The sequence below is a fragment of the Amphibalanus amphitrite genome, unplaced genomic scaffold, assembly GCF_019059575.1.
Source record: "Amphibalanus amphitrite isolate SeventyFive unplaced genomic scaffold, NRLGWU_Aamphi_draft 000835F_arrow, whole genome shotgun sequence".
In the NCBI taxonomy this organism is placed as follows: Eukaryota; Metazoa; Arthropoda; class Thecostraca; order Balanomorpha; family Balanidae; genus Amphibalanus; species Amphibalanus amphitrite.
The window spans coordinates 82699-107403 of NW_024882329.1; the positions used below are offsets into that span (position 1 = coordinate 82699).

General features: G+C 47.0%; 3 protein-coding genes across 4 annotated transcripts; 2 read left to right on the forward strand and 1 right to left on the reverse strand.

Moving 5' to 3' along the window:
- Positions 1–6849: 6849 nt before the first annotated feature.
- Positions 6850–8231, forward strand: LOC122366855 (glycine receptor subunit alpha-1-like). The gene has a single exon (XM_043339484.1). The coding sequence runs from the start codon at positions 7074–7076 to the stop codon at positions 8229–8231; it is 1158 nt and encodes a 385-aa protein (XP_043195419.1). The 5' UTR covers positions 6850–7073.
- A 62-nt stretch (positions 8232–8293) lies between these two features.
- LOC122366857 lies at positions 8294–17488 on the reverse strand. The gene is made up of 8 exons (XM_043339486.1): positions 17392–17488; positions 16968–17031; positions 16429–16558; positions 15833–16030; positions 10009–10129; positions 9632–9840; positions 9266–9395; positions 8294–9077 (listed from the first exon to the last, which is right to left on the reverse strand). The coding sequence occupies exons 2-8, from the start codon at positions 17029–17031 to the stop codon at positions 9054–9056; spliced, it is 876 nt and encodes a 291-aa protein (XP_043195421.1). The 5' UTR covers positions 17392–17488; the 3' UTR covers positions 8294–9053.
- A 1964-nt stretch (positions 17489–19452) lies between these two features.
- LOC122366858 lies at positions 19453–24069 on the forward strand. Of its 2 annotated transcripts, none has more exons than XM_043339488.1 (9): positions 19453–19627; positions 19955–20036; positions 20568–20712; positions 21025–21222; positions 21458–21578; positions 21835–22049; positions 22388–22529; positions 22898–23193; positions 23390–24069. In XM_043339488.1, exons 1-9 carry the CDS (start codon positions 19550–19552, stop codon positions 23568–23570), a joined length of 1458 nt encoding a protein of 485 aa, XP_043195423.1. In that variant the 5' UTR covers positions 19453–19549; the 3' UTR covers positions 23571–24069. The 2 variants fall into 2 exon arrangements, with proteins under 2 accessions (XP_043195423.1, XP_043195422.1); XM_043339487.1 differs by having other exon boundaries at positions 19498–19627; positions 21835–22052.
- Positions 24070–24705: the final 636 nt, after the last annotated feature.

Genomic DNA, 24705 nt, shown 5'->3' on the forward strand with positions numbered 1-24705 from the left:
CCGCCCCCCCCCCCCCTCGGCCGGCGCGTATGTAGAAAACCAATTGGTCCGGCGAGGGATGAATAAGCCTCGCAAAAGCGTCCGCACGGCCGGCCGGCCGGCCGCACTCAGAAATTTCCGTTGATCTAAGGAAAGACTACGCTTGCTTCGCTCGCTCCGTAATCAGACAGTTATTTCACTATAATAATAAGTTAATCTTTCCTCTGGTCAGTGTATGGTCACCGAACGAGATCATGAAAGATCATATGCTCTCAATTTCTGACATTTTAAACACATTGGCGTGAACCAACAGAGCCACAACGTTGCAGAAAACCGATTTCTTTAGCTCTTTTAACCCTCGCCAGGCGAGGGACTTTTCATGACGGTGACGGCGAGGGGGTACGATCCCCTGGAGATTGGCTCCTATGGCACTTAGAAACGAATTTTCAGAGTAGGTGGGCCCATAGAATATCTCGCCTCTATGCATATTTGGTGACTATAGGTCAATATTTAGGGGGGGGGGGGGGTTTGGGAGCATAAAAGTCTTTCGCCTATAACTTTTGGGCAGTGACGATAGAACAAAAGAGCACCTGTGAACTCATCACATCAATGCGCATCGAGCGGTATGCTTTTTTACCAATTTTAGTGAACTTCAAAATTCACTCAAAATTAAGTGAACTTTGATTAACTTTTTTTAATTTAGTCCGAACGTTTTGAATGGAAGGATTCACAAGCCCCCCGTAAGCGAAGCTTGTTGCGTTGACCCTGCCCGATCGCGCTATTCCGGTTCTATGGCAGAATTTTGGAGTCCCAAGTTTAGCGTGCGCCCATTAAGTTATAATTATATCAGTTACATATTATATATGTTATAGTTATAATCATATTAAGTTATAGTTATAGTTATAATATGATTAACCCTCGCCGGACCTATTGGTTTTCTACATACGCGCCAGCCGAGGGGGGGGGGGGTACGACCACCCCCTCGCCGTTTCGCCCCTGGTGAAGCTAGCGCGTCGCGGAAAAAAACGAGCGTGTGCGCCGTTACGAGACGCAGAGATTGGTACCCGATTTTAAGGTCCTAGGTCAACCGGTGGGTGACCTCTGAGGTCAGGTCAAGTGCCCCAAGGTACGGTTCAGTTTTTGGTGAATAACTTCGCAAAAAACGGCCGCAGAGCCGCGATTTTGGCAGCATCGTGTTCGCCTCGATAAGGCGCGTCGAATGATATACTTTTTGTTCGGGTCAGGTCAACTTTGGGTGTTGACCTCAGGTCAAGGTCAGGTCAGCACCCCCAGGTCACGAAGTTGGTCGAAAGAGGTCATATCGCATATCATTCGATTCGGCAGGCCTTCCTGAGTTCATTGGTGGCTTTCCCGACTCGCTAGCTCAATTTGTTCGGGAGTTATTGACGAAAAACTAATTTGACCTTGATGACGTCATAAATGACGTCACGCAAGGTCAACATTGCAAAAGTGACGCATCTAACCTTGCAAGGAGTGCATCAAATCACATCACGATTCTGTGTGCTTGAGATAGTTGGAGATCGTTCCCGGCGCCAGAATAGCAGTTTTCATTTTTCCCCATTGACTTATAATGGTGAGGTCACAAAAATGACCTGACCTGATATGACCTTTAGAAAAAATCCGAGATATACAAGTTGTGAGACTCATAATGGATACTAGATCCTGCAAGTTTCATTTCCCTGTGACATCTCCTCTGGCAGTGAGGGCGTTGCGAAGTTGCGACATCTGAAGACCGTGCAGAGGTTCACTTATGACGTCATAGGTCAGTGACCTGACCTGACCTGAAAATGCGGTTGGTGTCAAAAGATCCGACTTGAATCAAGGTTCAGGTATGCCAAGTTTCAGCTCTCTATCGCCAGCGTGTTCGGAGCTATCGCGAAAAAAACCCTATGGGGGGGCCGGGTGCCGCCCCCCCTCGGCCAGCGAGGGTTAATTAGGTTCGTAGGCTATTCAAAATGCATCATATTAGCCGTTTTCACGACGGCCATCTGGTACACATTGGTGCACATCTGGTGCAGACAGGTGCAGATTTGGTCAAATCAGGTTCAGTGTGTCTCTTAGTAGCTATCAGCTAGGGTTGCACTATTTGCTTATATGCCTGCTTTGTCATATTATCAGAGAGTATCATCGATTAAAACACTGAAATGAATTCATAAGATAAAGATATTTGCTGTAAAATAAATTAGGTGCAAATTTGGTCAAATCAGGTTCAATCAGGTGCACTCGCCGGAGAGCCCGTCGTGAAAACGGCTATTGCATACCATTCAACTCGGCTGATTACAAGAAACACAATGACGCTATTTTTGAAGTTCTAGCGTCATTGTGAGCCAAGTTATTAGCAAAAACGTGGTTTGACCTCCGTTGACCTCATTTGACCCGATCTCAGCGTTCTTGCGACATACAAACATCAAGTAGACTCAAACTAAGGTATAAAAACGTTAAATCGAGCATATCTCTCTCATGTTTTTACAATTGGAACCCTTCGGGAAAATGTCCTTATAATTTGTCATAACCTCTAGATGACCTCAGGTCAACTGAACTTGGAAAGCTGGGAGGTACGCGATGGCACTCGGCGAGCTTAGCATATCCTTCAACTTGCAAGTTTGAATCAACTTGATGAACTCCTAGATAGATTTCCTGGAAAATAGTGTATTTTCAGTGTCAGTTTGACAATGTACCGATTTTTGTGACCTTGTGACCTGACCTGAGGTCACTGGAACTCAAAACTTCCAGGACACGCGTCAAATGAACGCCCCAAGTTGTACTTGAAATTAAGTAGCGCTATGTGGTATGGCACTCACGCTATTAATGAAAAGCTCGTGTCGTTCCGTTTCCGCTCAACTTTGTCGTCCAATTTATCCTGAACAAGGTTTTTGTGACCTGGTAGCCTGACCTAAAATAACTGAGACCTGAATTTGAAAGATAAGTGTCCGAATGCTGCCCTAGAGGGTATGCCAAATTTGGCAGCGTTACACGCCGCCGTTTTTACGCTACTTGCGAAAACCCTTAGGTGAGTTGCATCAACTCCCTCACCGGGCGGGGGTTAAATCTCCTTCAACAGCATATAAATGCTCCCAGATTAGACTGGAGGTCAGTTGTTTAGCTCCGAAAGGACAGAACCCGTCGAAATGGACATTTTGTGGAAAACGTTTTGATGAAATAGTTTTGCATGGGCTGCAGGGAAATTTCGCTTTATACATGACTGCTTCTTTATAAGCGATGCTGATCTTCGACTTAACCGCCACATACCGATAACTGCATTGATTTGCAATTCTATCATACTCAGTCTAGGAGGTCATGACATGACTTTATGCATATGCGTTTCAGGTAAACCGTTGCTTTCCGAAGCGGCTGTTTGTCTTTATTGAAGACGCGATAGGACTATCGATTTCAGCTGACGCGGCCGATGGATGATGAGAATCGAAGAGGTCGTTCAGAATATTGACGGCTGACCGGTCCTGAGTGTCCCGCCTGGGCAGCACCTCAGTCCTCGCTCAACCGCGAGCGGGTCGCTGTTTGCAGCCATCTGTGCTTTCAGAACATACATCGAGTCAGTGACTACAGAGCGTCACAGGTTGGCCGTTCGAACACTCAGCTGTGGGTACACATTGGATCCGTGAGGTACCGAACAGAAATGACGGTAAATCTAGCGATTCGTCATTTTGGCGCTAGGGATGGAGAGCAATTGTGATTCATAAAGCACCTTTTGGGCTTTTTGGTGAAAGACTTGGTGACTTGATCGCTAGTTGAGTCTGATAATTAGTATCTCGGGGAAGAGCCAAGCAGACAAATGGCTCTTATGTGTAAAGAAATGCTGACAACACGATGGACAGTGTGGATAGTTGTGATTGTCTGGAATCTTCAAACGTGTAACGCTCAAGACAGCTACAAAAATCAACTGTAAGTATGTGTAGCTGCCTAGTTTCTTATATTACGCCCATTTTAAAGCATTTTACATTGATGTACATACATATGCATTCAGACGTTTACCAGACTAAGTGACCTCGCTAGGAAACTGAAACTACAGCAGTTGTATCTATCAAAAGAAGGATGCGATGCATGGATAACGGCAACGCGCATCATTTGAGGATACTGCTCCGCCTTACATGCGTGCTAGGCGGCACAGTCTACCCTGATAGAACGACGCGCTGAAGCTGTCACTACAGTAGTGCAGAGCTACCTCTGTTTTTCATAGAAAAAAAATATAGGTTGGAAACGTAAATACGGCAATTCTAGCGCATTTAAATGTCTGACTTCTTCAATTTCACCAACTTTATTTCACATATAACTTTTCACCCGCGCCCCAGTGGCGCACAGTGATGCAAATGGGGTTCACGAGTGGCCATAAATACTGAAAAGGCCCAAATTTCAAGCTCACCTAATCGAATAAATCGTAATATGGCCAGTCAGCCAAATGTTTGGGGTGTCTGAAAAACATGATTCTCATGTTTTTTTCTCAAAACCGGCCTCGTATATGATTGTCAGAAGTCGTGACATTTTTTATGTCGCAAAATGACTGTCAGATACTCCCAAGTTCAAACTCCGCTAGTGTGCGTTCATTTCATACAAATGGCAACAATTATGCATGGCAATAATCCCCAAAGCCTTCTGCTTCTAATGCTGGGTAACAAAAAGCCGTATCTCTTTTGGTTTGGCGTTGATCGAACTATTTGTCATCATGTTGCAATCGCAGTTTTTTACTATAAAATATTTGCTTTCGTTTCATCTACAGCAGTTTACACATTGTGTGCCCGTTAGTCCACCATACCATTGCATTCCCTAATCGTTTCTGAGCCGCACTGTGAAAGAATTAAGGCGCTAGCACAGGGCTGCCGGCGCTACTAAAGTTTTCGTCCGTTGTGGTCGGGTGCCGCGGCGCGGTGGGCGGCCCGGGCGGCCGCGCCGCGGGCGGGCGGCCACAGCGGGGGTTGGTCGGTGCATACCCATGCTGTTCCTAAACGAAACGTCCTAGCGCCTCGCGACAAAAACCAACGGCTTGCTCTTGACAAGACCTCGCGAGTGAACATATTTTTTTTTACTTAAGGTCAATATTTGACCTACTTATAGCAGGTCAAAGTCAACCGTCTGTCGAAATTGCAAATCCGCGGTGAAAGCAATCCGCCTACCCGCCGCCCACCGCGACACCCGACCGCGCCCGACAAAAACTTCAATAGCTCCGGTCTGCCCTGTGCTAGCGCCTTCATTCTTTCACGGTGCGGCTAAGAAATGATTGGGGAAGGCTAAGAAATAGTGGACTAACGGGCACACACAACTGTGTAAACTGCTGCAGGTGAAACGAAAGCAAATCATTTTTAGCAAAATACTGCGATTGCAGTATGATGACAGATGGTTAAATTACCGCCAAACCAAAAGAGATACGGCTTTTTGCGACCCATCATGAGAAGCAGCAGGCTTAAGGGATCATTGCCATGTATAATTTTTGCAGTTTGTATGAAATGAACGCACGCTAGCGGCGTTTGAACTTGCAAGTACCTGACAGTTATTTTACGACATAGAAAATGTCACAAATTCTGACAATCATACACGAGGCCGGTTTTGACAAAAACATGAACTCTATGTGATTTCAGATGACCCCAACATTTCTTTGGTTGGCCATATCGCGATTTACTCGGTTTGGTAAACTTGACTTTTTGGTATTTATGGCCACTCGTGAACCACATTTGCATCACTGTGTGGCGGTCTCAGCCAACTTCACCATAGTGGGGGGGGGGGGGGGTATATGTTACCACCCATCTCTAACTCAAAAACTAAGAGGGCTAGATAGACGCAGTAAAAAGCAGTCGATAGCTCTCAATGCGTACGTTTGAAAGTATTTCGGTCATTGTTCATCTTAAAGCAATATTGGGGTCACCAGAGGTCATCAAAGGTCAAGATTTGCCAACTGTCATTATATTTTTCAGAAAACATGCCGTTATCTCAGGAACTCTGATAACTAGAAAAACGCATGGAAAAGTAATCGATAGCTTTTGAACATTTCTTTTGATAAGGTCATATCAAAGTTGACCTTAGGTCAACGGTTAAGCCTCCATAGGTCAAATATTGTAAAAATAGCTGTTTTTGGATACAACTTTTTCACGAATAACTTTTGAACCAGCGAAGATGAAGAATTGGCAATGGCACTATCGTTTTTATCTCCTTCAGTCGCTTCGAAACATATATTTGTACTCCCTGGAAAGGTCAAGGTCAAATTTTGACCTCAGGTCAAGGTCATGTGGTGACCTTAATAGGTCATGTTGGATATCATTTGATGCGTCTCGACAAGACAAACACAATGAAGCCATCCCCAGCGTTCTATCTCTTTCCAATCGAGAGTTTTTGGCAAAAATCTGTTTGTAGCCTCAAATGACCTGGGATGACCTTTCTAGAGGCTATCAGCAAAAAGACACCTTGGTCGTCATGGGTGGTCCAAATCATTGTGATTCTGAAATATTTGGACTGTTCCTATGCGTACACACGGATCTAGAGGCATTTTAATTTTCTCCATTGACTTATGATGGAAAGGTCACGCCACTGCACTGTCCTGACCTTAGGTCACGGACATAAAAAATCCGAGATAAACAAATTATAGGCGCCCATAACATCATGCAATCCACCAAGTTCAAACCTCTCTGACAAACACTGCAGGCTGGACATCATTGCAAACTTTTTTAGGCTTGGTCAGTTAACTTAACCTGGTGACCTGACCTGACATGACCTGGGGTAAAATTTGTTCACACATTGTCCAAAATTGATAAACAGAAGGATACTCCAAGCGGCGTCGCGGTTTTTTATTCACACGCAAAAATTGCGACAGGGTGGTAATATATGCCCCCCCCCCACTGGGGCGAAGGTTAAAGGAGTTAATTCATTATTACTTTATGTAAATCATTTACTTAGCGACACTGTCATTCAAATGCAGGTTAAAAGCATTGTTTTGCTTTATGGCAAGCATTACATTGAACTGACAAAGATGTTATATTCCCCACAGATTATCCGCCGAGGAAAATGCCGACAATGCTACGTGCAGAGTGCAGCCGATCTACAACGTCCTTCCGAAGGATTACGACAAATACATGCCTCCGTTCACCAAAGGTCAGCCAGTCAAGCTCAAGGTCACCTTCTGGATTCTTTCCATCACCGAAATCAGTGAAATGAGACAGGATTTCACAGTCGACTTGTACTTCCGCATGATATGGCACGACTACAGATTGCTGTTTCCTGTGTGCGAGCATCGGCCCTTCATCGTAATGGATACTGACCAGTTGGAGGATATCTGGCTGCCGGATCTTTTCTTCAAGCAAGCAAAGAAGTCATCGAGACACGATGTTGTCCGTTGGAATGCAGCTCTCAAAATCAACAGAGCAGACAAAAGCATATTCTACTCGGAACGGTTAGCGATCACCAACTTTTGTGCTTTCGATTTTCGATTTTTCCCCATGGACCGTCAGCGATGTTCCCTGCCTGTCGAGTCGTTCAACTTTTACGCCAAGTACATCAACCTGACGTTCCAACCACCGGGAATCTACTTCAACAACTTCAAGTTCAAGATTCCGCAGTACACCCTGAGCAGCGTAGAGCCGCGCGACTGCTCCTATCACTACCAGTACGAGAACTCATACCTGAACCACACCTGTGTCGAGGCCAGCTTCATCTTCGACCGCCAGTTCAGCTACTACTTCGTGCAGATGTACCTGCCGTCCATCCTGATCGTGCTCGTCTCCTTCCTCAGCTTTTGGATCCCGGTGGAGAACGTCTCCGGCCGCGTGATGCTGGGGGTGACCTCGCTGCTGACTCTAGCCACACAGTTCACCACCGCCCAGCGCTCCCTGCCACCCGTCTCTTACATGAAAGCCATGGACGTCTGGATGTTCTTCTGCATCGTCGTCGTGTTCTTTGCCATGGGGGAGTTCACGCTGGCTTACAGCTTCAAGAACCTGCGGCTGGGCGTCGGCAGCCGGGTGAGGCCGTTGCTAGTCAGACCGAGGAAGGTGGCCACCATTACAGTGCTCCCCGGGGACGCAGAGGTCACCAAACGGCGCATCGCCTTCGGTGCGACGGCAGACTCAGAAGAGCAGCTCGATCAGAATGAGGGCCTAGTGAACCGCTTTCTTAGCTGGCTCAACAAAGGTAACTCGAGTGTCATTGATAACGTGTCAAAGATTATTTTCCCTACCACTTTTGGTGTGTTCAATATTATTTATTGGATGTACTACACTCGTGCACAAAAATGAGCATCTAAATATGCAAGCGCTGATATGACTATACAGTAGTAGACACCTATTGGACAATCAAAGAGTGTTCAAATGAATTATATTCCCAACTTTCGTAATAATGTTTCGTATGTCGTTATGCATAATCCCATGTTCGCTTTCAAAGCATAGCAAAGTAGGCAAGCAGATCGTTACATGTTATCATTAAATCCACTTTACATAACATACAAGCATTTTTAGTGTATAAATGCAGTTCATTTTCACATGCACCATCTTTTCGCAAAGTATCGTTGTTTCGATAAATAAGTGTGCGATGCCAAGTACAAGACATTTAATTATATTCGGAACCTTGTTTCGCGCCGTTTTGATTTCTAATGTGTTGTCGCATGGATCAGCAGAGCATAATAAACACCAGCAGTGAATGACTATACATCCAAGTGTTCCAGCCAAACCCAAAAGAGGGATGCAGCCCATAGTAATCATATTCCCTTCAGAGTACTGAATATATGAGGCTAAAAACAAAGTTTTATGCCATTAAAGAAGTTTCGTTTGGCAGTCATATATGTAGTGTAGCTATAGGGATGAGCGAAACATTCAACATAACATGATAATTCCTTGCTTTATTTTGCAATATTACAGCCCAACTTGTTTTGTTTTCATCACTGTTCGTTCCAAAAACAACTGCATGAACCATGTAATTGAATTCATATTAATTACATCTAATGGCTAAATATAGACGTAAACATGACGATTTCAACTGAGAAGTAGAAGTCATTCAGAAAGAAGACCGGCTGTTTCTTCATTTGCTAGAGGACGGCACAGAACGTTAGGTGATCTTCAGTATCACGGATACTTTCCTTGGCGCCTCTGAAATAAAACAACTCGTTAACATCAATCAATGATTGAGAACATGAAGTCAGTGTAAACAATAAGTCGAAGCCATTCTGTTACAAATGGTCCAAAATTGGAAAAAGCTTTTGTATCGCCAGAATTCGCCTCACATATAAAACGTCACTTGATCACGCAGCTGAACGCTGTGCGTTGAAACTCGATACCTTGATGTTGATTTTGGGCACATCAGCCTGGCCCACGCGATCGATCTTAGGGAGGTTCTGAAGAGGAGCTTGACGAGCCTCCACGCCATCCCGGATAGGCAGTTTTACCGGCACTGGTTTCAACGGCTCACTGAAAACGGTATGGTATTGGTTATTGGTGTAAAATCACGACTGTCATACCCAATTTAGATTTCAGGACCAAAAACCTGCAGTTACGCTTGTTCATCTCTAACAGCAACAGACAAGCATACAATCTTTTTACGCACACCTCAAGCTATCTGCATTTTTCTTGCCACTGGCATAGAGGAAGCAGCGACATTTGTATGGCGACCGAGCTATATGACCCACCCGGCACGCCTTTCTGACCTGAGAGGAGCCTCGTCAGCGGCCTCCGGGCTCGGCGACAGGATGGTGGCGTTCCACAGAATGTCGTTCAACACATCGATGATGACCGGCATCAGGTCAGTGCGCGTCTCGTTGACGATCACGTCCACCAGAATCGGCCCCAGGTCGTCGGCGAAGCCGTCAATCACAGTGGCCATGTCTTCGCTATTGAACAGGTTGTGCATCTGGACCTGGTAAAGGAGATATAGAACTTTATTATATTTGATCAAAAGTCCGGAGTAATGAATATAAAGATATAATAGAAAAGCTTGAGTATGTACTGTGAATGTTTAATTTGTTGTTATCAAAGGTTGATGAGTTGATGGATAGAATGGAAATCTAAGAATGTTTCCGCTTACGTCCAGAGTGTCGAAGTGGTAGTAGAAATCCAGATCGGTTATCTGGTAGTGGTCATGTCCGCCAGAAAAGTTTTGCTTCAGATCGGCATTGGCAGTCAGGACCATGCCTTCCATGGCAAAGCTGCAAACAATCATGACGTAAGACTTCGATTCAAGTTGGTAGATTGATCACAGTTCTAGTAATGACCTGTTGATATAATAGAAGTATTTTATTTACCAGTAAAACACGTTTTGGGCGAAGAACGAGCGAGCGAGATAGTGAGCCCTGCACGTGCGCAAGGGCGAGAGGGTACTTCCAACGGGCTTGTGCACAGCACCCTTCTAACCGGTCGCTAGCGGTGTGCCAAATTTGAACGCAATCGGCCCAGCCGTTCCTGAGATCTGGAAGCGGCATTCTGCACGTGCGCACGTGCATGCGGGGTCCAAACTGACTTTTGCACGGCACCCTACTAACTGGTCCCCAGCCGTGTACCAAATTTGAGCGCAATCGGCCCAGCCGTTCTCGAGATCTGGGAGCGCCCCCTGCACGTGCGCACGTGCTGTAGCACCCCAACCTTAACACATGCAGATGAATTATCTGATGGAGACCTAACTGTGTACCGAGTTTCAATTCAATCGGCCCAACCGTTGTGCCGTTATTGAGGTTGCAATTTTGGGGGTTCTTAAAAAATGTCCAACTTTACCACGCGCCACGTGCGGTGGTTGGCAAGAACGCATGGTGGCCATTACACCACAGAACTTTTACGTCCAAGTGACATTCAGTAAAGAAGACCGCTTGTCAATCGGATGTCCCGTTCCTAAGATATTAGCTTTTGAAGAGCGTCCCCACGGCCGGCCGGCCGGCCGGCCGGCCGCTCATACTCAGGATTTTCCCTTAATTCAGTATGAACTCGCTCGCTCGCTGCGCTCGCTCGCTCGTAACCACGAATATAACACCAGTAAAACGCCTTTTGGGCGAAGAACGAGCGAGCGAGATAGTGAGCCCTGCACGTGCGGAAAGGCGAGAGGGTACTTCCAACGGGCTTGTGCAAAGCACCCTTCTAACCGGTCGCTAGCGGTGTGCCAAATTTGAACGCAATCTGCCCAGCCGTTCCTGAGATCTGGAAGCGGCATTCTGCACGTGCGCACGTGCAAACGGGGTCCAAACTGACTTTTGCACGGCACCCTTCTAACCGGTCCCCAACCGTGTACCAAATTTGAGCGCAATCGGCCCAGCCGTCCTCGAGATCTGGGAGCACCCTCTGCACGTGCTCACGTGCAGTAGCACCCTAACCGCAACACATGGGAATGCATTGCCTGTTGGGTGCCTACCTGTATGCCAAGTTTCAGCGGAATCGCCCCAGTAATTACCGAGTTATTGAAATGGGAACAAATTTGGCACCTCTTATTGTTGTATTTTGCACGTGCACACGGTTGTTGTATTTTATTTTGCACACGGTCACTCACATAGATCAAGAGTATCCGACCTTTGGTAGAAGGGATGCAGCTACCCTACAAAAATTACCGCAAGACAATCACCCAAGCGGCTGCTGAGATATGGGCCTCTCAAAATTACTACTTTTGCAAAACAGCTTGAACACCCTTGACTTTTCACGTGGCACGTGCCACGACGATCACTGAGATGTATCAAAAGTAGTCAATTACGGGATAGAAGGGATGGGGTTACCCAGCAAAAAAAAAAAAAACCCGCAGGCCAATCGGTCCAGCGGTTGCTGAGATATAAGCCTCTCAAAAGCGTTACAGGCCGGGCCGGGCCGGGCCGCTCACACTGAGATTTTTCCGTTATTACGAGCGAGCGAGCGCAGCGAGCGAAGCGAAGTCTTTTCAATATAAGGGAAAAATCTCAGTATGAGCGGCCCGGCCCGGCCCGGCCCGGCCTGTAACGCTTTTGAGAGGCTTATATCTCAGCAACCGCTGGACCGATTGCCCTGCGGTCTTTTTTGCTGGGTAGCCCCATCCCTTCTACCCCGTAATTGACTACTTTTGATACATCTCAGTGACCGTCGTGGCACGTGCCACGTGAAAAGTCAAGGGTGTTCAAGCAGTTTTGCAAAAGTAGTGATTTTGAGAGGCCCATATCTCAGCAGCGGCTTGAACGATTGTCTTGCGGTACTTTTTATAGGGTAGCTGCATCCCTTCTACCAAAGGTCGGATACTCTTGATCTATGTGAGTGACCCCCGGTGCACGTGCAAAATACAACAATAAGAGGTGTCAAATTTGTTCCCATTTCAATAACTCGGTAATTACTGGGGCGATTTCGCTGAAACTTGGCATACAGGTAGGCACCCACCAGACAATGCATTCCCATGTGTTGCAGTTAGGGTGCTACTGCACGTGCGCACGTGCAGGGGGCGTTTCCAGATCTCGAGAACGGCTGGGCCGATTGCGCTCAAATTTGGTACACGGTTGGGGACCAGTTAGTAGGGTGCCGTGCAAAAGTCATTTTGGACCCCGTTTGCACGTGCGCACGTGCAGAATGCCGCTTCCAGATCTCAGGAACGGCTGGGCCGATTTCGTTCAAATTTGGCACACCGCTAGCGACCGGTTAGAAGGGTGCATTGCGCAAGCCCATTGGAAGCACCCTCTCGCCCTTCCGCACGTGCAGGGCTCACTATCTCGCTCGCTCGTTCTTCGCCCAAAAGGCGTTTTACTGGTTACGAGCGAGCGAGCGCAGCGAGCGAAGAGAGTCTTTTCTATATAACGGAAAAAATCTCAGTATGAGCGGCGCGGCCCGGCCCGGCCCGGCCCGGCCTGTAACGCTTTTGAGAGGCTTATATCTCAGCAACCGCTGGACCGATCGGCCTGCGGTCTTTTTTGCTGGGTAGCCCCATCCCTTCTACCCCGTAATTGACTACTTTCGATACATCTCAGTGACCGTCGTGGCACGTGCCACGTGAAAAGTCAAGGGTGTTCAAGCTGTTTTGCAAAAGTAGTGATTTTGAGAGGCCCATATCTCAGCAGCCGCTTGGGCGATTGCCTTGCGGTAATTTTTGTAGGGTAGCTGCATCCCTTCTTCCAAAGGTCGGATACTCTTGATCTATGTGAGTGACCCCCAGTGCACGTGCAAAATACAACAATAAGAGGTGCCAAATTCGTTCCCATTTCAATAACTCGGTAATTACTGGGGCGATTTCGCTGAAACTTGGCATACAGGTAGGCACCCACCAGGCAATGCATTCCCATGTGTTGCGGTTAGGGTGCTACTGCACGTGCGCACGTGCAGGGGGCGCTCCCAGATCTCGAGAACGGCTGGGCCGATTGCGCTCAAATTTGGTACACGGTTGGGAACCAGTAAGTAGGGTGCCGTGCAAAAGTCAGTTTAGACCCCGTTTACACGTGCGCACGTCAGAATGCCGCTTATCTCAGGAACGGCTGGGCCGATTGCGTTCAAATTTGGCACACCACTAGCGACCGGTTAGAAAGGTGCTTTGCAAAAGCCCGTTGGAAGTACCCTCTCGCCTTTCCGCACGTGCAGGGCTCACTATCTCGCTCGCTCGTTCTTCGCCCAAAAGGCGCTTTACTGGTATTGAAAAGACTCGCTTCGCTCGCTGCGCTCACTCGCTCGTAATCATCCACAGCCGTTTTTACGAGCGAGCGAGCGCAGCGAGCGAAGAGAGTCTTTTCAATATAACGGAAAAATCTCAGTATGAGCGGCCCGGCCCGGCCCGGCCTGTAACGCTTTTGAGAGGCTTATATCTCAGCAACCGCTGGACCGAATGGCCTGCGGTCTTTTTTGCTGGGTAGCCCCATCCCTTCTACCCCGTAATTGACTACTTTTGATACATCTCAGTGACCGTCGTGGCACGTGGCACGTGAAAAGTCAAGGGTGTTCAAGCAGTTTTGCAAAAGTTATGATTTTGAGAGGCCCATATCTCAGTAGCGGCTTGAGCGATTGTCTTGCGGTCATTTTTATAGTGTAGCTGCATCCCTTCTACCAAAGGTCGGATACTCTTGATCTATGTGAGTGACCCCCACTGCACGTGCAAAATACAACAACAAGAGGTGCCAAATTTGTTCCCATTTCAGTAACTCAGTAATTACTGGGGCGATTTCGCTGAAACTTGGCATACAGGTAGGCACCCACCAGGCAATGCATTCCCATGTGTTGCGGTTAGGGTGCTACTGCACGTGCGCACGTGCAGGGGGCGTTTCCAGATCTCGAGAACGGCTGGGCCGATTGCGCTCAAATTTGGTACACGGTTGGGGACCGGTTAGTAGGGTGCCGTGCAAAAGTCATTTTGAACCCCGTTTGCACGTGCGCACGTGCAGAATGCCGCTTCCAGATATCAGGAACGGCTGGGCCGATTGCGTTCAAATTTGGCACACCGCTAGCGACCGGTTAGAAGGGTGCTTTGCACAAGCCCGTTGGAAGTACCCTCTCGCCCTTCTGCACGTGCAGGGCTCACTATCTCGCTCGCTCGTTCTTCGCCCAAAAGGCGTTTTACTGGTACTATTTTATTGTAATAGCCAAGGGGAGAGGGGTGGTGGGGGGGGGGGGGGCTGACGGGGTACAGTCGTAAAATGTATAGGATTAAATTAAAGGATTAGGTAGTATATAGGATACATTAACCCTCGCATGTGTAGGGGGGGGGGTCGGATGGACCCCCCCCCATGGTTTTTCGCGAATAACTCGCGTAAAAAGCGGCCGATCGCGACGAAACTTTCAGTACCCTCGCATTGATCAATTTTACACCTACCCTGAAAATTTCATGACCCTGACCCAAATGACCTTTGACCTTTGACCTCTTTTCCGAGACCATGTTTGGCCGGAATCGCGATTTCGCGTATGTCGGCTCGCACTAGCCGCGTGTTTGCAAGCTTTTCGTGGTTTCAAACGTTCCAACATGTGATTTGATGTTACTCCCGTGTGTGTCAAGGTCACCTGAAGGTCAGGTCAGGTCATTGACCTTTGGTGACCTCGGGTGACCTCGGGTCACTTTTTCGAGTTTTACATGTTTCTAGGCTAGTTTTTGGAGCTGAATTCGAATTTAGCAACCATTTGAACATTTACGAAGTAGTTTTGGTGACTTCGTAACATGTTACGAAGCTGTCAGAGGCGGTTGACACGTACTACGAATACCCGTCACGACGCCTACTGGTTGACCTGACCTGACCTGACCCGACCTGGTCTAAATGCTTCAAGACATCATCTGTGATCAAAACTAACACGATATTCGTGATCAGCACCCCGAAAAACCCCTTAGCAGCCACACTTTACGACTTTCTAATAGGTCTCGATTTTCCCGACTTTGGGTCATTGACCTGACCTGGAAGGTCAACCAATGACCTAGGACCTTAAAATTGGGTATGATCGGCTTCCTCTCGTCACGGGCAACACGCTCGTTTTTTCCGCGAAGCTCTAGCTCGATCAGGGGCCAAACGGCAAGGGGGGGGTCCAACCGACCCCCCCCCCTACACATTAGAAGCTGGCAAACGCCGCACACATGCGAGGGTTAAGGTTCGAAGAACACGACGTGTGGTGATGTAAGATTTTGCTGAAAGACAAACGACTGATATCATAGACGGGGCAAAAAAATCTGCCATTCGGAGTTAACATCGGTTTATTTCAATTAAACCTTCCCTAATTTTAGCCAAATTCCTCTAATCCTACTGGATATAGTTATATTAATTAGGCAAAACCGAAACTCTATTGTTTAACTTAGTTAAGTTTGTTCATTGAATCATCCCCAAGCACACGTCCAATGATGAATGAAGTCATAGTACAAAAAAAGCCCGAAAGGAATGGAGTAATCCGACTACAATTATACCACGGAATGCAAACACGGTGCCGCCGCGCCCGGCCCGGAGTGACCCGTGACTGACCTGGCGGGGCCGGCGCCGTACAGAGGAAAGAGGTCACCGATGACGCTGCCGCTGCCGAAGGCATAGTTACACTCCAGGCTGAGGGTGGGCAGACTCAGAGCCAGGTCCAGCTTCAGGGTAAGCATGTTCACGTGGATGTTGTCGATGACGAACGTTGACAGATCGTGCAGGAGGGCTTCGGTGATGTTCAGGTGGATGCTGCGAGCGAAAGAGGCGGCGACGTGAGGCGATGCTAAAGAGCACGAAACTCTTGGCCGATAGATCCTGCACAGTTGTTTTAGGGCTTGTGTCACGATCACGTATAAGATTAAAACGTCTACACGATTTAAGATTAGCATGCAATGTAAAAATATTGATTTACACCTATGCTAGCGGCATATTTTCGTCGGTGTAGGTAAATGATCGAAATGTGCTCATTTGTTGTAGCCACATACGCATGCCGGGATGAGATCGGCGAATAGTGGCCATTTTACCTTTGTAAATTGAAACACCTTTGGTGTTCTTCACTTTCTTTAAATCAAACACAACTCTATAATTTTCATTTTGTGGAAATTGATTCTGATGCCAATGGAAAACCACCATATATGTAAACTTACGTAAGGAGTCCCGGCACATCCAGGTTGAATGGGATGTCGGGAATGGGCTGCGGCTCGCTCAGGGAGTCTCTGAACGCCTCCAGAAGAGCGACGATGAGCTCATCGATGGGTCCGCCGACGGCCGGCGGCGCTGTGCAGCCGCGCAGTGGACACTCAGGTCAGTGAGAAATAGGGCTTCAACTGGATTATTGTTGCATTATCTATATTTATTGGTTAACATTGCATTAAAGTTATTGGTTAATCACTGTTCTGCGAATATTTATTATTGAGAATTTTCAACAGAATGTAATGAATGAGAGTTAGCATGCGTGAAAAGACAAAGATGTGCTGAATATGGGCTGTCTTGACGGGAAAACTGAAAAGGCCATACTTGGAAAAGGCTAAATAGAAAATAAACTAATTGAAAATAAAGAAATAGAAAATATAAAAATAGAAAAGAAAACAGTACATTTATAAATGGTTCGGACCATATCATATGGAATAGTTCATGCCGAAGCCAGTGCCAGCAAGACAGTAAACGTTACCGTGCTGTTACTCACAGCTCTTGGGCGCCCCGACACATTGTGTCACCAGAAGACACACCGTCAGTGCCTTCAGCAGCATCTGAGCGGAACGAGCACAGTACGTGAGGCATTGCGATGTGAAACCGTTCGAAACAGCGTGACTGTCACCGACAGAACTTAATCGGAATCGGTGGCTGGAAGTCTGCACCAAAAAGGAAAGAAGATAAATGGAATGCTTGTGACCTTTTCACAAAAGCAAAAACATGCATCTGAATGTACACCGCAAACCATGAGATGAGCCCTTTTCTCAAAAGAAAGCAGCAATTTCGACCACATATTGCTGAGTTACTAAGCACGATCAGACGCTGATATGACATCACTTTGCAACGAGAAAAGTTCACTGGTCTCCAGCCTTATTCCCGCAGTACACATTCAGATACCCTCCCCAGCCGAACTCTACCTTGGCGAGCTGTGATTGCCTTGTCGCAGCTCTGACAGGCCTGCGTCCCCACCAGCGATGCCCCGGCGACTGGTCCCCGGGCCCGTGGGCTGACTGGCGCCCGCATATCTGTGAGACAGCTCACACATGGTAGGTTCACAGGAGCCCCGCCCTGTTATAACGCCCTCATTTCACAGGAGCACCCACGTCGTTTTTAAGGTGTGGCTGTATTTTATGTTTCTAAATGGATGCGGAAGAGAGAAAAAGAACAAGTGGTGTGTATGTACAAGTGGTGTGTATCTTCATGCTGTGTGGCTACTGGCTACTGAACCTAAGCGGTCAAAACGTGAATTACCCATGCGTACATAAATGTAAAAATTCGTACCTGAAGTCTATATTTCCTGTATTAGTTTTAAACCTCGCATGTGTGCGGCGTTTGCCAGCTTCTAATGTGTGTGGGGGGGGGGGGGGGTCGGTTGGACCCCCCTTGCCGTTTGGCCCCTGATCGAGCTAGAGCTTCGCAAAAAAACGAGCGTGCTGCCCGTGATGAGAGGAAGCCGATGATACCCAATTTTAAGGTCCTAGGTCATTGGGTGACCTTCCAGGTCAGGTCAATGACCCAAAGTCGGGAAAATCGGGACCTGTTAGAAAGTCGTAAAGTGTGGCTGCTAAGGGGTTTTTCGGGGTGCTGATCACGAACATCGTGTTTAGTTTTTATTACAGATGATGTCTTTAAGCATTTAGACCAGGTCGGGTCAGGTCAGGTCAGGTCAACCAGTAGGCATCGTGACGGGTATTCGTAGTACGTGTCAACCGCCTCTGACAGCTTCGTAACATGTTACGAAGGCACCAAAACTACTTCGTAAATGTTCAAATGGTTGCTAAATTCGAATTCAGCTCCAAAAAACTAGCCTAGAAACATGTACAGCTCGAAAAAGTGAACCGAGGTCACCCGAGGTCACCGAAGGTCAATGACCTGACCTGCCCTTCAGGTGACCTTGACACCCACCCTAATGCATGGAAGCAACATCAAATCACATGTTTGAACGTTTGAAACCACGAAAAGCTTGCAAACGCGCGGCTAATGCGAGCCGACATACGCCGAATCGCGATTCCGGCCAAACATGGTCTCGGAAAAGAGGTCACAGGTCAAAGGTCATTTAGGTCAGAGTCATGAAATTTTCAGGGTAGGTGTAAAATTAATCAATGTGAGGGTACTGAAAGTTTCGTCGCGATCGGCCGCTTTTTACGCGAGTTATTCGCGAAAAAACATGGGGGGTCCATCCGACCCCCCCCCTACACATGCGAGGGTTAAGGCTCAATAAAAGTTTTTTTTTTTGCTCTTGTGAAAGGAGGAAGAAAGGCATAGCTATTGAGATTACACTTTCTGTTTTTTGTCTCCTGGGCAAGTTTGAAAGTTGCAAAAAATCTATTAACGATTGATGTGCCGCGAGTTTTTCATTTTATGTCATTCACAACTTTTTAACAATTTGCAAACCAGAAAAGCCCAGGCCAGTAAACATCGTATCCATAGCATCTTTCGACTATCCCCGAATGTGGTCTTTCGGCGGGGGACAGCCAGCTAGCGTCTGTTGTTTCTCACGCTATCGGGCGTGTGTATCTCGCCTCTCCCGCTGGCCTGTGCGGACAGCACTGGGCTCAGGGACAGGGACGTGGGTAGCGGCGCCCAGCGGAGCAGGTGACGCTCTCAGTGACCTTGGAGCCCGAGTTTGCAGAGGCTAAACGGCCCAGGACACGTTTTGATAAGAGTTGTTTGGATATTCCTACTTTATATATTTCCGCATCAGATCTGCGTAATTTTACACTACAGACACGGTTAGTCGTGGATGCAAAAGTAATTCGAAGATATGGTTTTGAAAACGTCATATTTAATGTGAATTAGTAGGTAAGAGACGATTTTTCACGTATACCTAACACATCAGGTCAAGTGTAGTGTCTCGGCATTTGTAAGAATTTGCATAAGTAACGTTTGTAAAAAAGTTAACATGCCATGCACAATGCACATCCTGGATACGAGACTTCCTGATCTATTTTTTTTTGCGATTTTTGCTACGTTATTGAGCTCAAGCATATCATGTAAATTTTCCTCTGGTGTTGAAGATAAGAGACGCATGAGAACGACACACATGGCTGGCCCCTAGAGACGGCACATGGCTCAATGTCACTTCACAAAGCTGCTGCTGATACTTTAGTGGCGCAGAAGCTACCATCGGAGTCACACATTTGCTGCTCAAAGGTACGCTTGGTTTTGCTGTTTAATTTACATCTCCACGTTTTTAGTTTCCTTCTTGGACTTTATCATACGAAGCCCAGAGCTGGTTGACTTAGGTATGTCATTTGGTACTTATCATCAAAACATAGCCGTTGCTGTTTGTAGGTCTAGTTGTAACTGACGCCTTTCCCAACATAATTACAAGATATTTGTATTCCGTGAGCTTCAATGTTGGAGGGATATTCTACTTATATTTCTGCATTATTCTTATCTGATTCAACGGTGGGAAGATTATTTATATGCACATGTTAAGCTTATATCATTTGATAAACTGATGCAACAATTTTGCAGATGCTGCTCCGGGTTTTTTTGACGTGCCTTTTGGTGTCCCAGTCTGTTAGTGGGCTACCGAAATTGGCCTCCGTTCAGGCTGGTAAGTGGTAAGGTTCAAACGCATATTCCGTGAAGCGGCTCCCATAGCGATGGCTATTACCAGGCACTATGAGCAGGTCCGCGGGTTTTTAAAATGGCTTCATCGTAGATCGATTTAGTTTCTGAGATATAACCGGAAATGTAAAAGTGCAAAACCTACCGCTTAATCTCGCGAGAGCCGTGCGCATAAAAATAGCATTTTCTCTTGCTATCGAGTTAGATTGATAAAATGACTGACCTTCGTGTCACAATGCTCTAGTGTTGTATCATAAAACTATATGATAAATAAGTGTTGCCTTTATTTCTAATGTAATCAATGGACATTTCTTAACAAATGGAAAAGCGCAGAGGTCACCTTTTCCACATTGCAATCGGGCTATAAGTGACTGATTATATAGGACTTAATAAAGAGCTTCATCTAAGTTATATGTGATATCGCATACATGCGATATCACCCCGACGATTATAAGCATGGTATTGCTATCTAAAGCACGCGGTAAATTGCCATTCCTGTTGCGATGGGTTCCTGCAGCGGCGGCGCGGTCGTCCAGTGACGCTGCCGTCTCGGGACCGATTGACGACCTGCTGATTGCCCTGCTGGAGCAGCTGAGGAGCCTCCTTCCCGAGCCGCTGCCGCTGGGAGACCTGGCCATCGACGTCGACTCACCGTCCACGATGTGAGACTGCGGCCTATAGAATCTCTATTGGACACTATGGATTGTCCCTTAATGTTTGCATGGTTTACTTGATGGACCACATTATGTACAATTGAACCCTTGCATGGCATTGTTCAATGGAAAAGATGAATCGCTCAATGTTATAGCATGCAAAATTCATAATCGCTCCATCCATGTGAGTTCCGTCAACATGGTTACACACGGCTAATGGCTGTTAAGATGTTAAAATGATAATTGCGCCATTTGATGATGTTCTTTATGATCGCTGTCCTCGAATCACCGCCTCTAAAAGTAACCAACTTCACTTCGCAGCATCCACGCCAACATCACTGATGCCGTGCTGCACAACCTCTCGACGTTCATCATCGACAACGTGCACGTGAACATGTTCACCCTGAAGGCTGCCGTCGCCCTGAGCCTGCCGACGCTGAGCCTGGACTGCAACTACTACATCGACAGCAGGAGCGTGCTCGCCGAGCTGTTCCCGCTCTACGGAGGAGGCCCGTGCAGGTCTGCCACCTATCGTAATGTCAGCCTTACGCAATAACGTACGCAACAGCTTTGGATGCAAGTGATATCGAATCAATGCTAATTCATCACCATAGTTCTTTTGGAGAAATTATCCATTAAAAGAAACATCATGCGATGAATTTAGGCGGTTTTTGCGTTGTTTTGACAAAGGTTTTTATCATTCATCATTGTATCCGATCCCTCGAAGTGACTAACCACCTCGCGCTTCTGGCAGCGTGGCTCTGGGAAATTTGGCCGCCTCCGTCGACGCTGACCTGAAACACAACCGATCCGACGGCAGCGACCACTACCAGATCGAGGCGCTCGACTTCAATCTGCACTTTGACACTCTGGACGTGAGCCATGATAAAACGCCGCATGCAATGATAGTTTTAATGCCGATTGGCCTCTCGTTTTATTTTAGTTTGTCATTAGAATAGAGCAATCATTTTCATAAGAAAAGGCAATCATTTTGACCATACTGCGGTATATTTTCCCCTCGTTGGGCAAGGGGTTTAAATGAATATCGGGAATTCATTTAAGCCCTGTACGTCAAATCTTTGTGACCACCGTTTAATTCTTATATTGCTAAGCCGCCGCACCCGATTACAGATCCAGATCCACAACCTGTTCGACAACGACGAGCTGGCCACTGTGATTGACGAGTTTGCCGATGACTTTGGCCCGCTGCTGGTGGATATTTTGGTCAACGACACCCGTCGCGACCTGTTGCCGACCATCATTGACGAGCTGAACGACCTGCTCTGGAACGCGTCGCTGCCCCTCGCTGAGACTCCGGCCGTCAAACACTTCCAGCGCTGGACCAGGTGGTAATATTTTTCCCTACGATTTCAATCAATGAATATATTGATGCATAGGATGAAATGATAGAAATGATAAGGTGTTAAATGCAGGGTGCAGAGCCGGAGCCGGAGCCGCCGGAGCCGGCACATTTTTGCCCGGAGCGGGAGCCGGAGACGGAGCCGCCATGACATTTCACCGGAGCCAGAGCCGGAGCCGAAGCTGTCTGAAATTTCCACGGCTCCGCATCCCTGGTTAAATGTAAATGACGAAAATGCAATAAATATCGCGTGTTTTGCTCGGTTTGTGTATTATGGTGTTGCTGATATTCGAGTTGTGATGGCGTTCATGTTTTTTCCAATAGGACGGCCCCGTCGACAAACGTGCTCAAGCTGACCAGCTCAGCCAACGCCAACTCCTTCTTCGACAACATCATCCCGAACCTGCAGACGTTCATCGTCACCAACAGCCTGGACCCGATGCCGCTGCCGGAGATGGATGCTGAGGTATATACGACCGTCAGCATACTTTTCTTGTAATTCAGTTCGCTAGTTAAGCCCGTTTGATTACATAAGTTATGCCGTTAATTTAGATCAACTCAGCATCTACATATTTAATCTCGCCAACTACTAACTAGTAACGAGGTTATTTCTTTGTAATTGTTTTTACAAAGCTTATTTTCTTTAAAAAGTTTATAAAAAAAAAACTTTCTAAGAGGCTGCAACAAAATTTGCACTAAGTGCACAAATCCAAAATCACTCATTCCTTGCATATATTGGCAAATATGCAACACATTTTTGCCTCTACATGTCCACTTTGCTACCAGAAGAACTTTCCACGCATGCCAATCTCATTATTGGTTCCACCCCACCAGATCCTGGGAAATACCGGCGTGAAGCTGTATAACGGCTTTGTGAACGGCCTGTCGTCTGTTCACCGCACGGCCGACGCCCACCTGGTCTACGACGAGGTCGAGTGGCTGTCAGTGGACGGCGGGCTCGGCTTCGACGAGCTGGTGGCCGGCTACAGCCTCAAGATCGAGGTGTTCGGCATCGGACCGCATGTCTCGGCCGAGATCCATCTAACCGGGACGAAGGCCGAGTTCCAGGCGCAGATCTCCTCTCAGGACCTGGCTATCGAGCTAGGAAAGCTGCGAGTCTCCGACATCGGGTAAGAAGCGTTGAAATACAGTAGCATAAGATAATCCAAGAAACATCACTAGAGAAATGGTTAACACGTCATGCTTTCACGTTTAACGTTCCGTTTATTTATTGTTTCCATGGGTGTAACTAGTAGACAAACAAACCGATAACTTTGTTGCAATTTGTTGAACGCTTCCCCTCATATCATTTCCACACTGTTTCAGGAGTATCAGGGTGATCATCCACGGTCTGAGCCTGTTCGGGTGGCTCATTGACCCCATCATCGACCTCATCATCAACCTGTTCCGGGGCCCGATCGCCGACGCCATATCGGACGCCATGTTCAGTGCCGTCAACGACATGCTCTCAGAAATCGACCTCCTGGCCATGCTGGAAAACCTCTAAATGATGACAGGATGGCAGGACCGTGATGAATCACATGTGAAGATTTCGACAATAAGTGCAGTACATTTATAATCATATATGATTTGTCTAGTTATTTACTATTCATGCTTGCCAAGATACGTTGTCCAGGAAATGAAATGCATTGATATTTGGTGTGTTAAATGATATTTAGATACGTCCCGACCAAGAAAACCAAAATAAGACCATCCCGAGGACTATGAACTGAAAAGATGGCGCTAACATGGACTAAGCGACCACCCAGTTTGTGCTCAGCCGCGCGGGTCAGCCCGTCCTGAACGTCGAGCTACGGAGCCGCGGCACTGTCGCCCAGATGTGAGCCTTTTCTGTCGTTCACCGGGGACCGTATAAGCCGGAACAAAGAATGGTGATACAAATGGGAAAAGGGCACGTCCTCAAGTTAAAGAAGATAGATTTAGTGATTGAAAAAATATGTCTGTTAGCGTTAGCGCCACTCTCGGAATAAATCGGATATAAATTATGCCAGTTACCCAGAGCTTCAAGATCTGAATTAGATGAGTAGATCACAGAGGACAAAGTCCTGCCTAAATCTAATAACGTTATACCTAACTAAATGACAGCAATTTATGGTAGCATTTTATGTTGCATACTTTTGTCGTACCATTCGTAAGCTCATAAGCTCGTAAGCTCGTAAGCTCATTCGTAAGCTCGTAGGTACAGTTGAAAAAAAAACTGCACAGCACGTGTAAGCGATGCTATGGAGAGATGGGGGATGGGAAAGAGGGAGATGGAGGGTGGGGCGAGGAGACGGATGTCAGGCTTGCGGGAGGTCACCCACGGAACATTCGGCCTTTCCCACGAGCTCACGTGGCTGATTTCTCACGCGACGAGGAGTGCTAACCTTGTCTGGCTAACAAGTTATACAATACGCAGTCACCTGAGTCGGTGTAAGCTTTACAAATTTGTAAATGTGATTCATCACAATATTCGTGAGTAAACTAGGCAAGTTATAATTTTGCTTGTTGACGGCAAGCTTTCCATCTGAATTTTCCTTCTAAGAAATTACATATTTTTGTTAATGAAACCATGACAACGGACAATTGTAAACAGTTCATTTTGCAATCCTTTTTCAATTTTCTTCTGAGCAGCGACATAT

Excerpts from the sequence above, each read along its gene's own strand:
- LOC122366857 (XM_043339486.1), bottom strand. The coding sequence starts at position 17,031 with ATGCTGCTGAAGGCACTGACGGTGTGTCTTCTGGTGACACAATGTGTC. Across the intron at positions 16,559-16,967 it reads TGTCGGGGCGCCCAAGAGCT|CGCCGCCGGCCGTCGGCGGA; the intron begins GTGAGTAACAGC and ends GCGGCTGCACAG. Across the intron at positions 9,396-9,631 it reads GCTGACGAGGCTCCTCTCAG|TGAGCCGTTGAAACCAGTGC; the intron begins GTCAGAAAGGCG and ends TACCGTTTTCAG.
- LOC122366855 (XM_043339484.1), top strand. The coding sequence starts at position 7,074 with ATGCCTCCGTTCACCAAAGGTCAGCCAGTCAAGCTCAAGGTCACCTTC.
- LOC122366858 (XM_043339487.1), top strand. The coding sequence starts at position 19,550 with ATGTCACTTCACAAAGCTGCTGCTGATACTTTAGTGGCGCAGAAGCTA. Across the intron at positions 21,579-21,834 it reads TGCACTTTGACACTCTGGAC|ATCCAGATCCACAACCTGTT; the intron begins GTGAGCCATGAT and ends ACCCGATTACAG. Across the intron at positions 22,053-22,387 it reads TTCCAGCGCTGGACCAGGTG|GACGGCCCCGTCGACAAACG; the intron begins GTAATATTTTTC and ends TTTTTCCAATAG.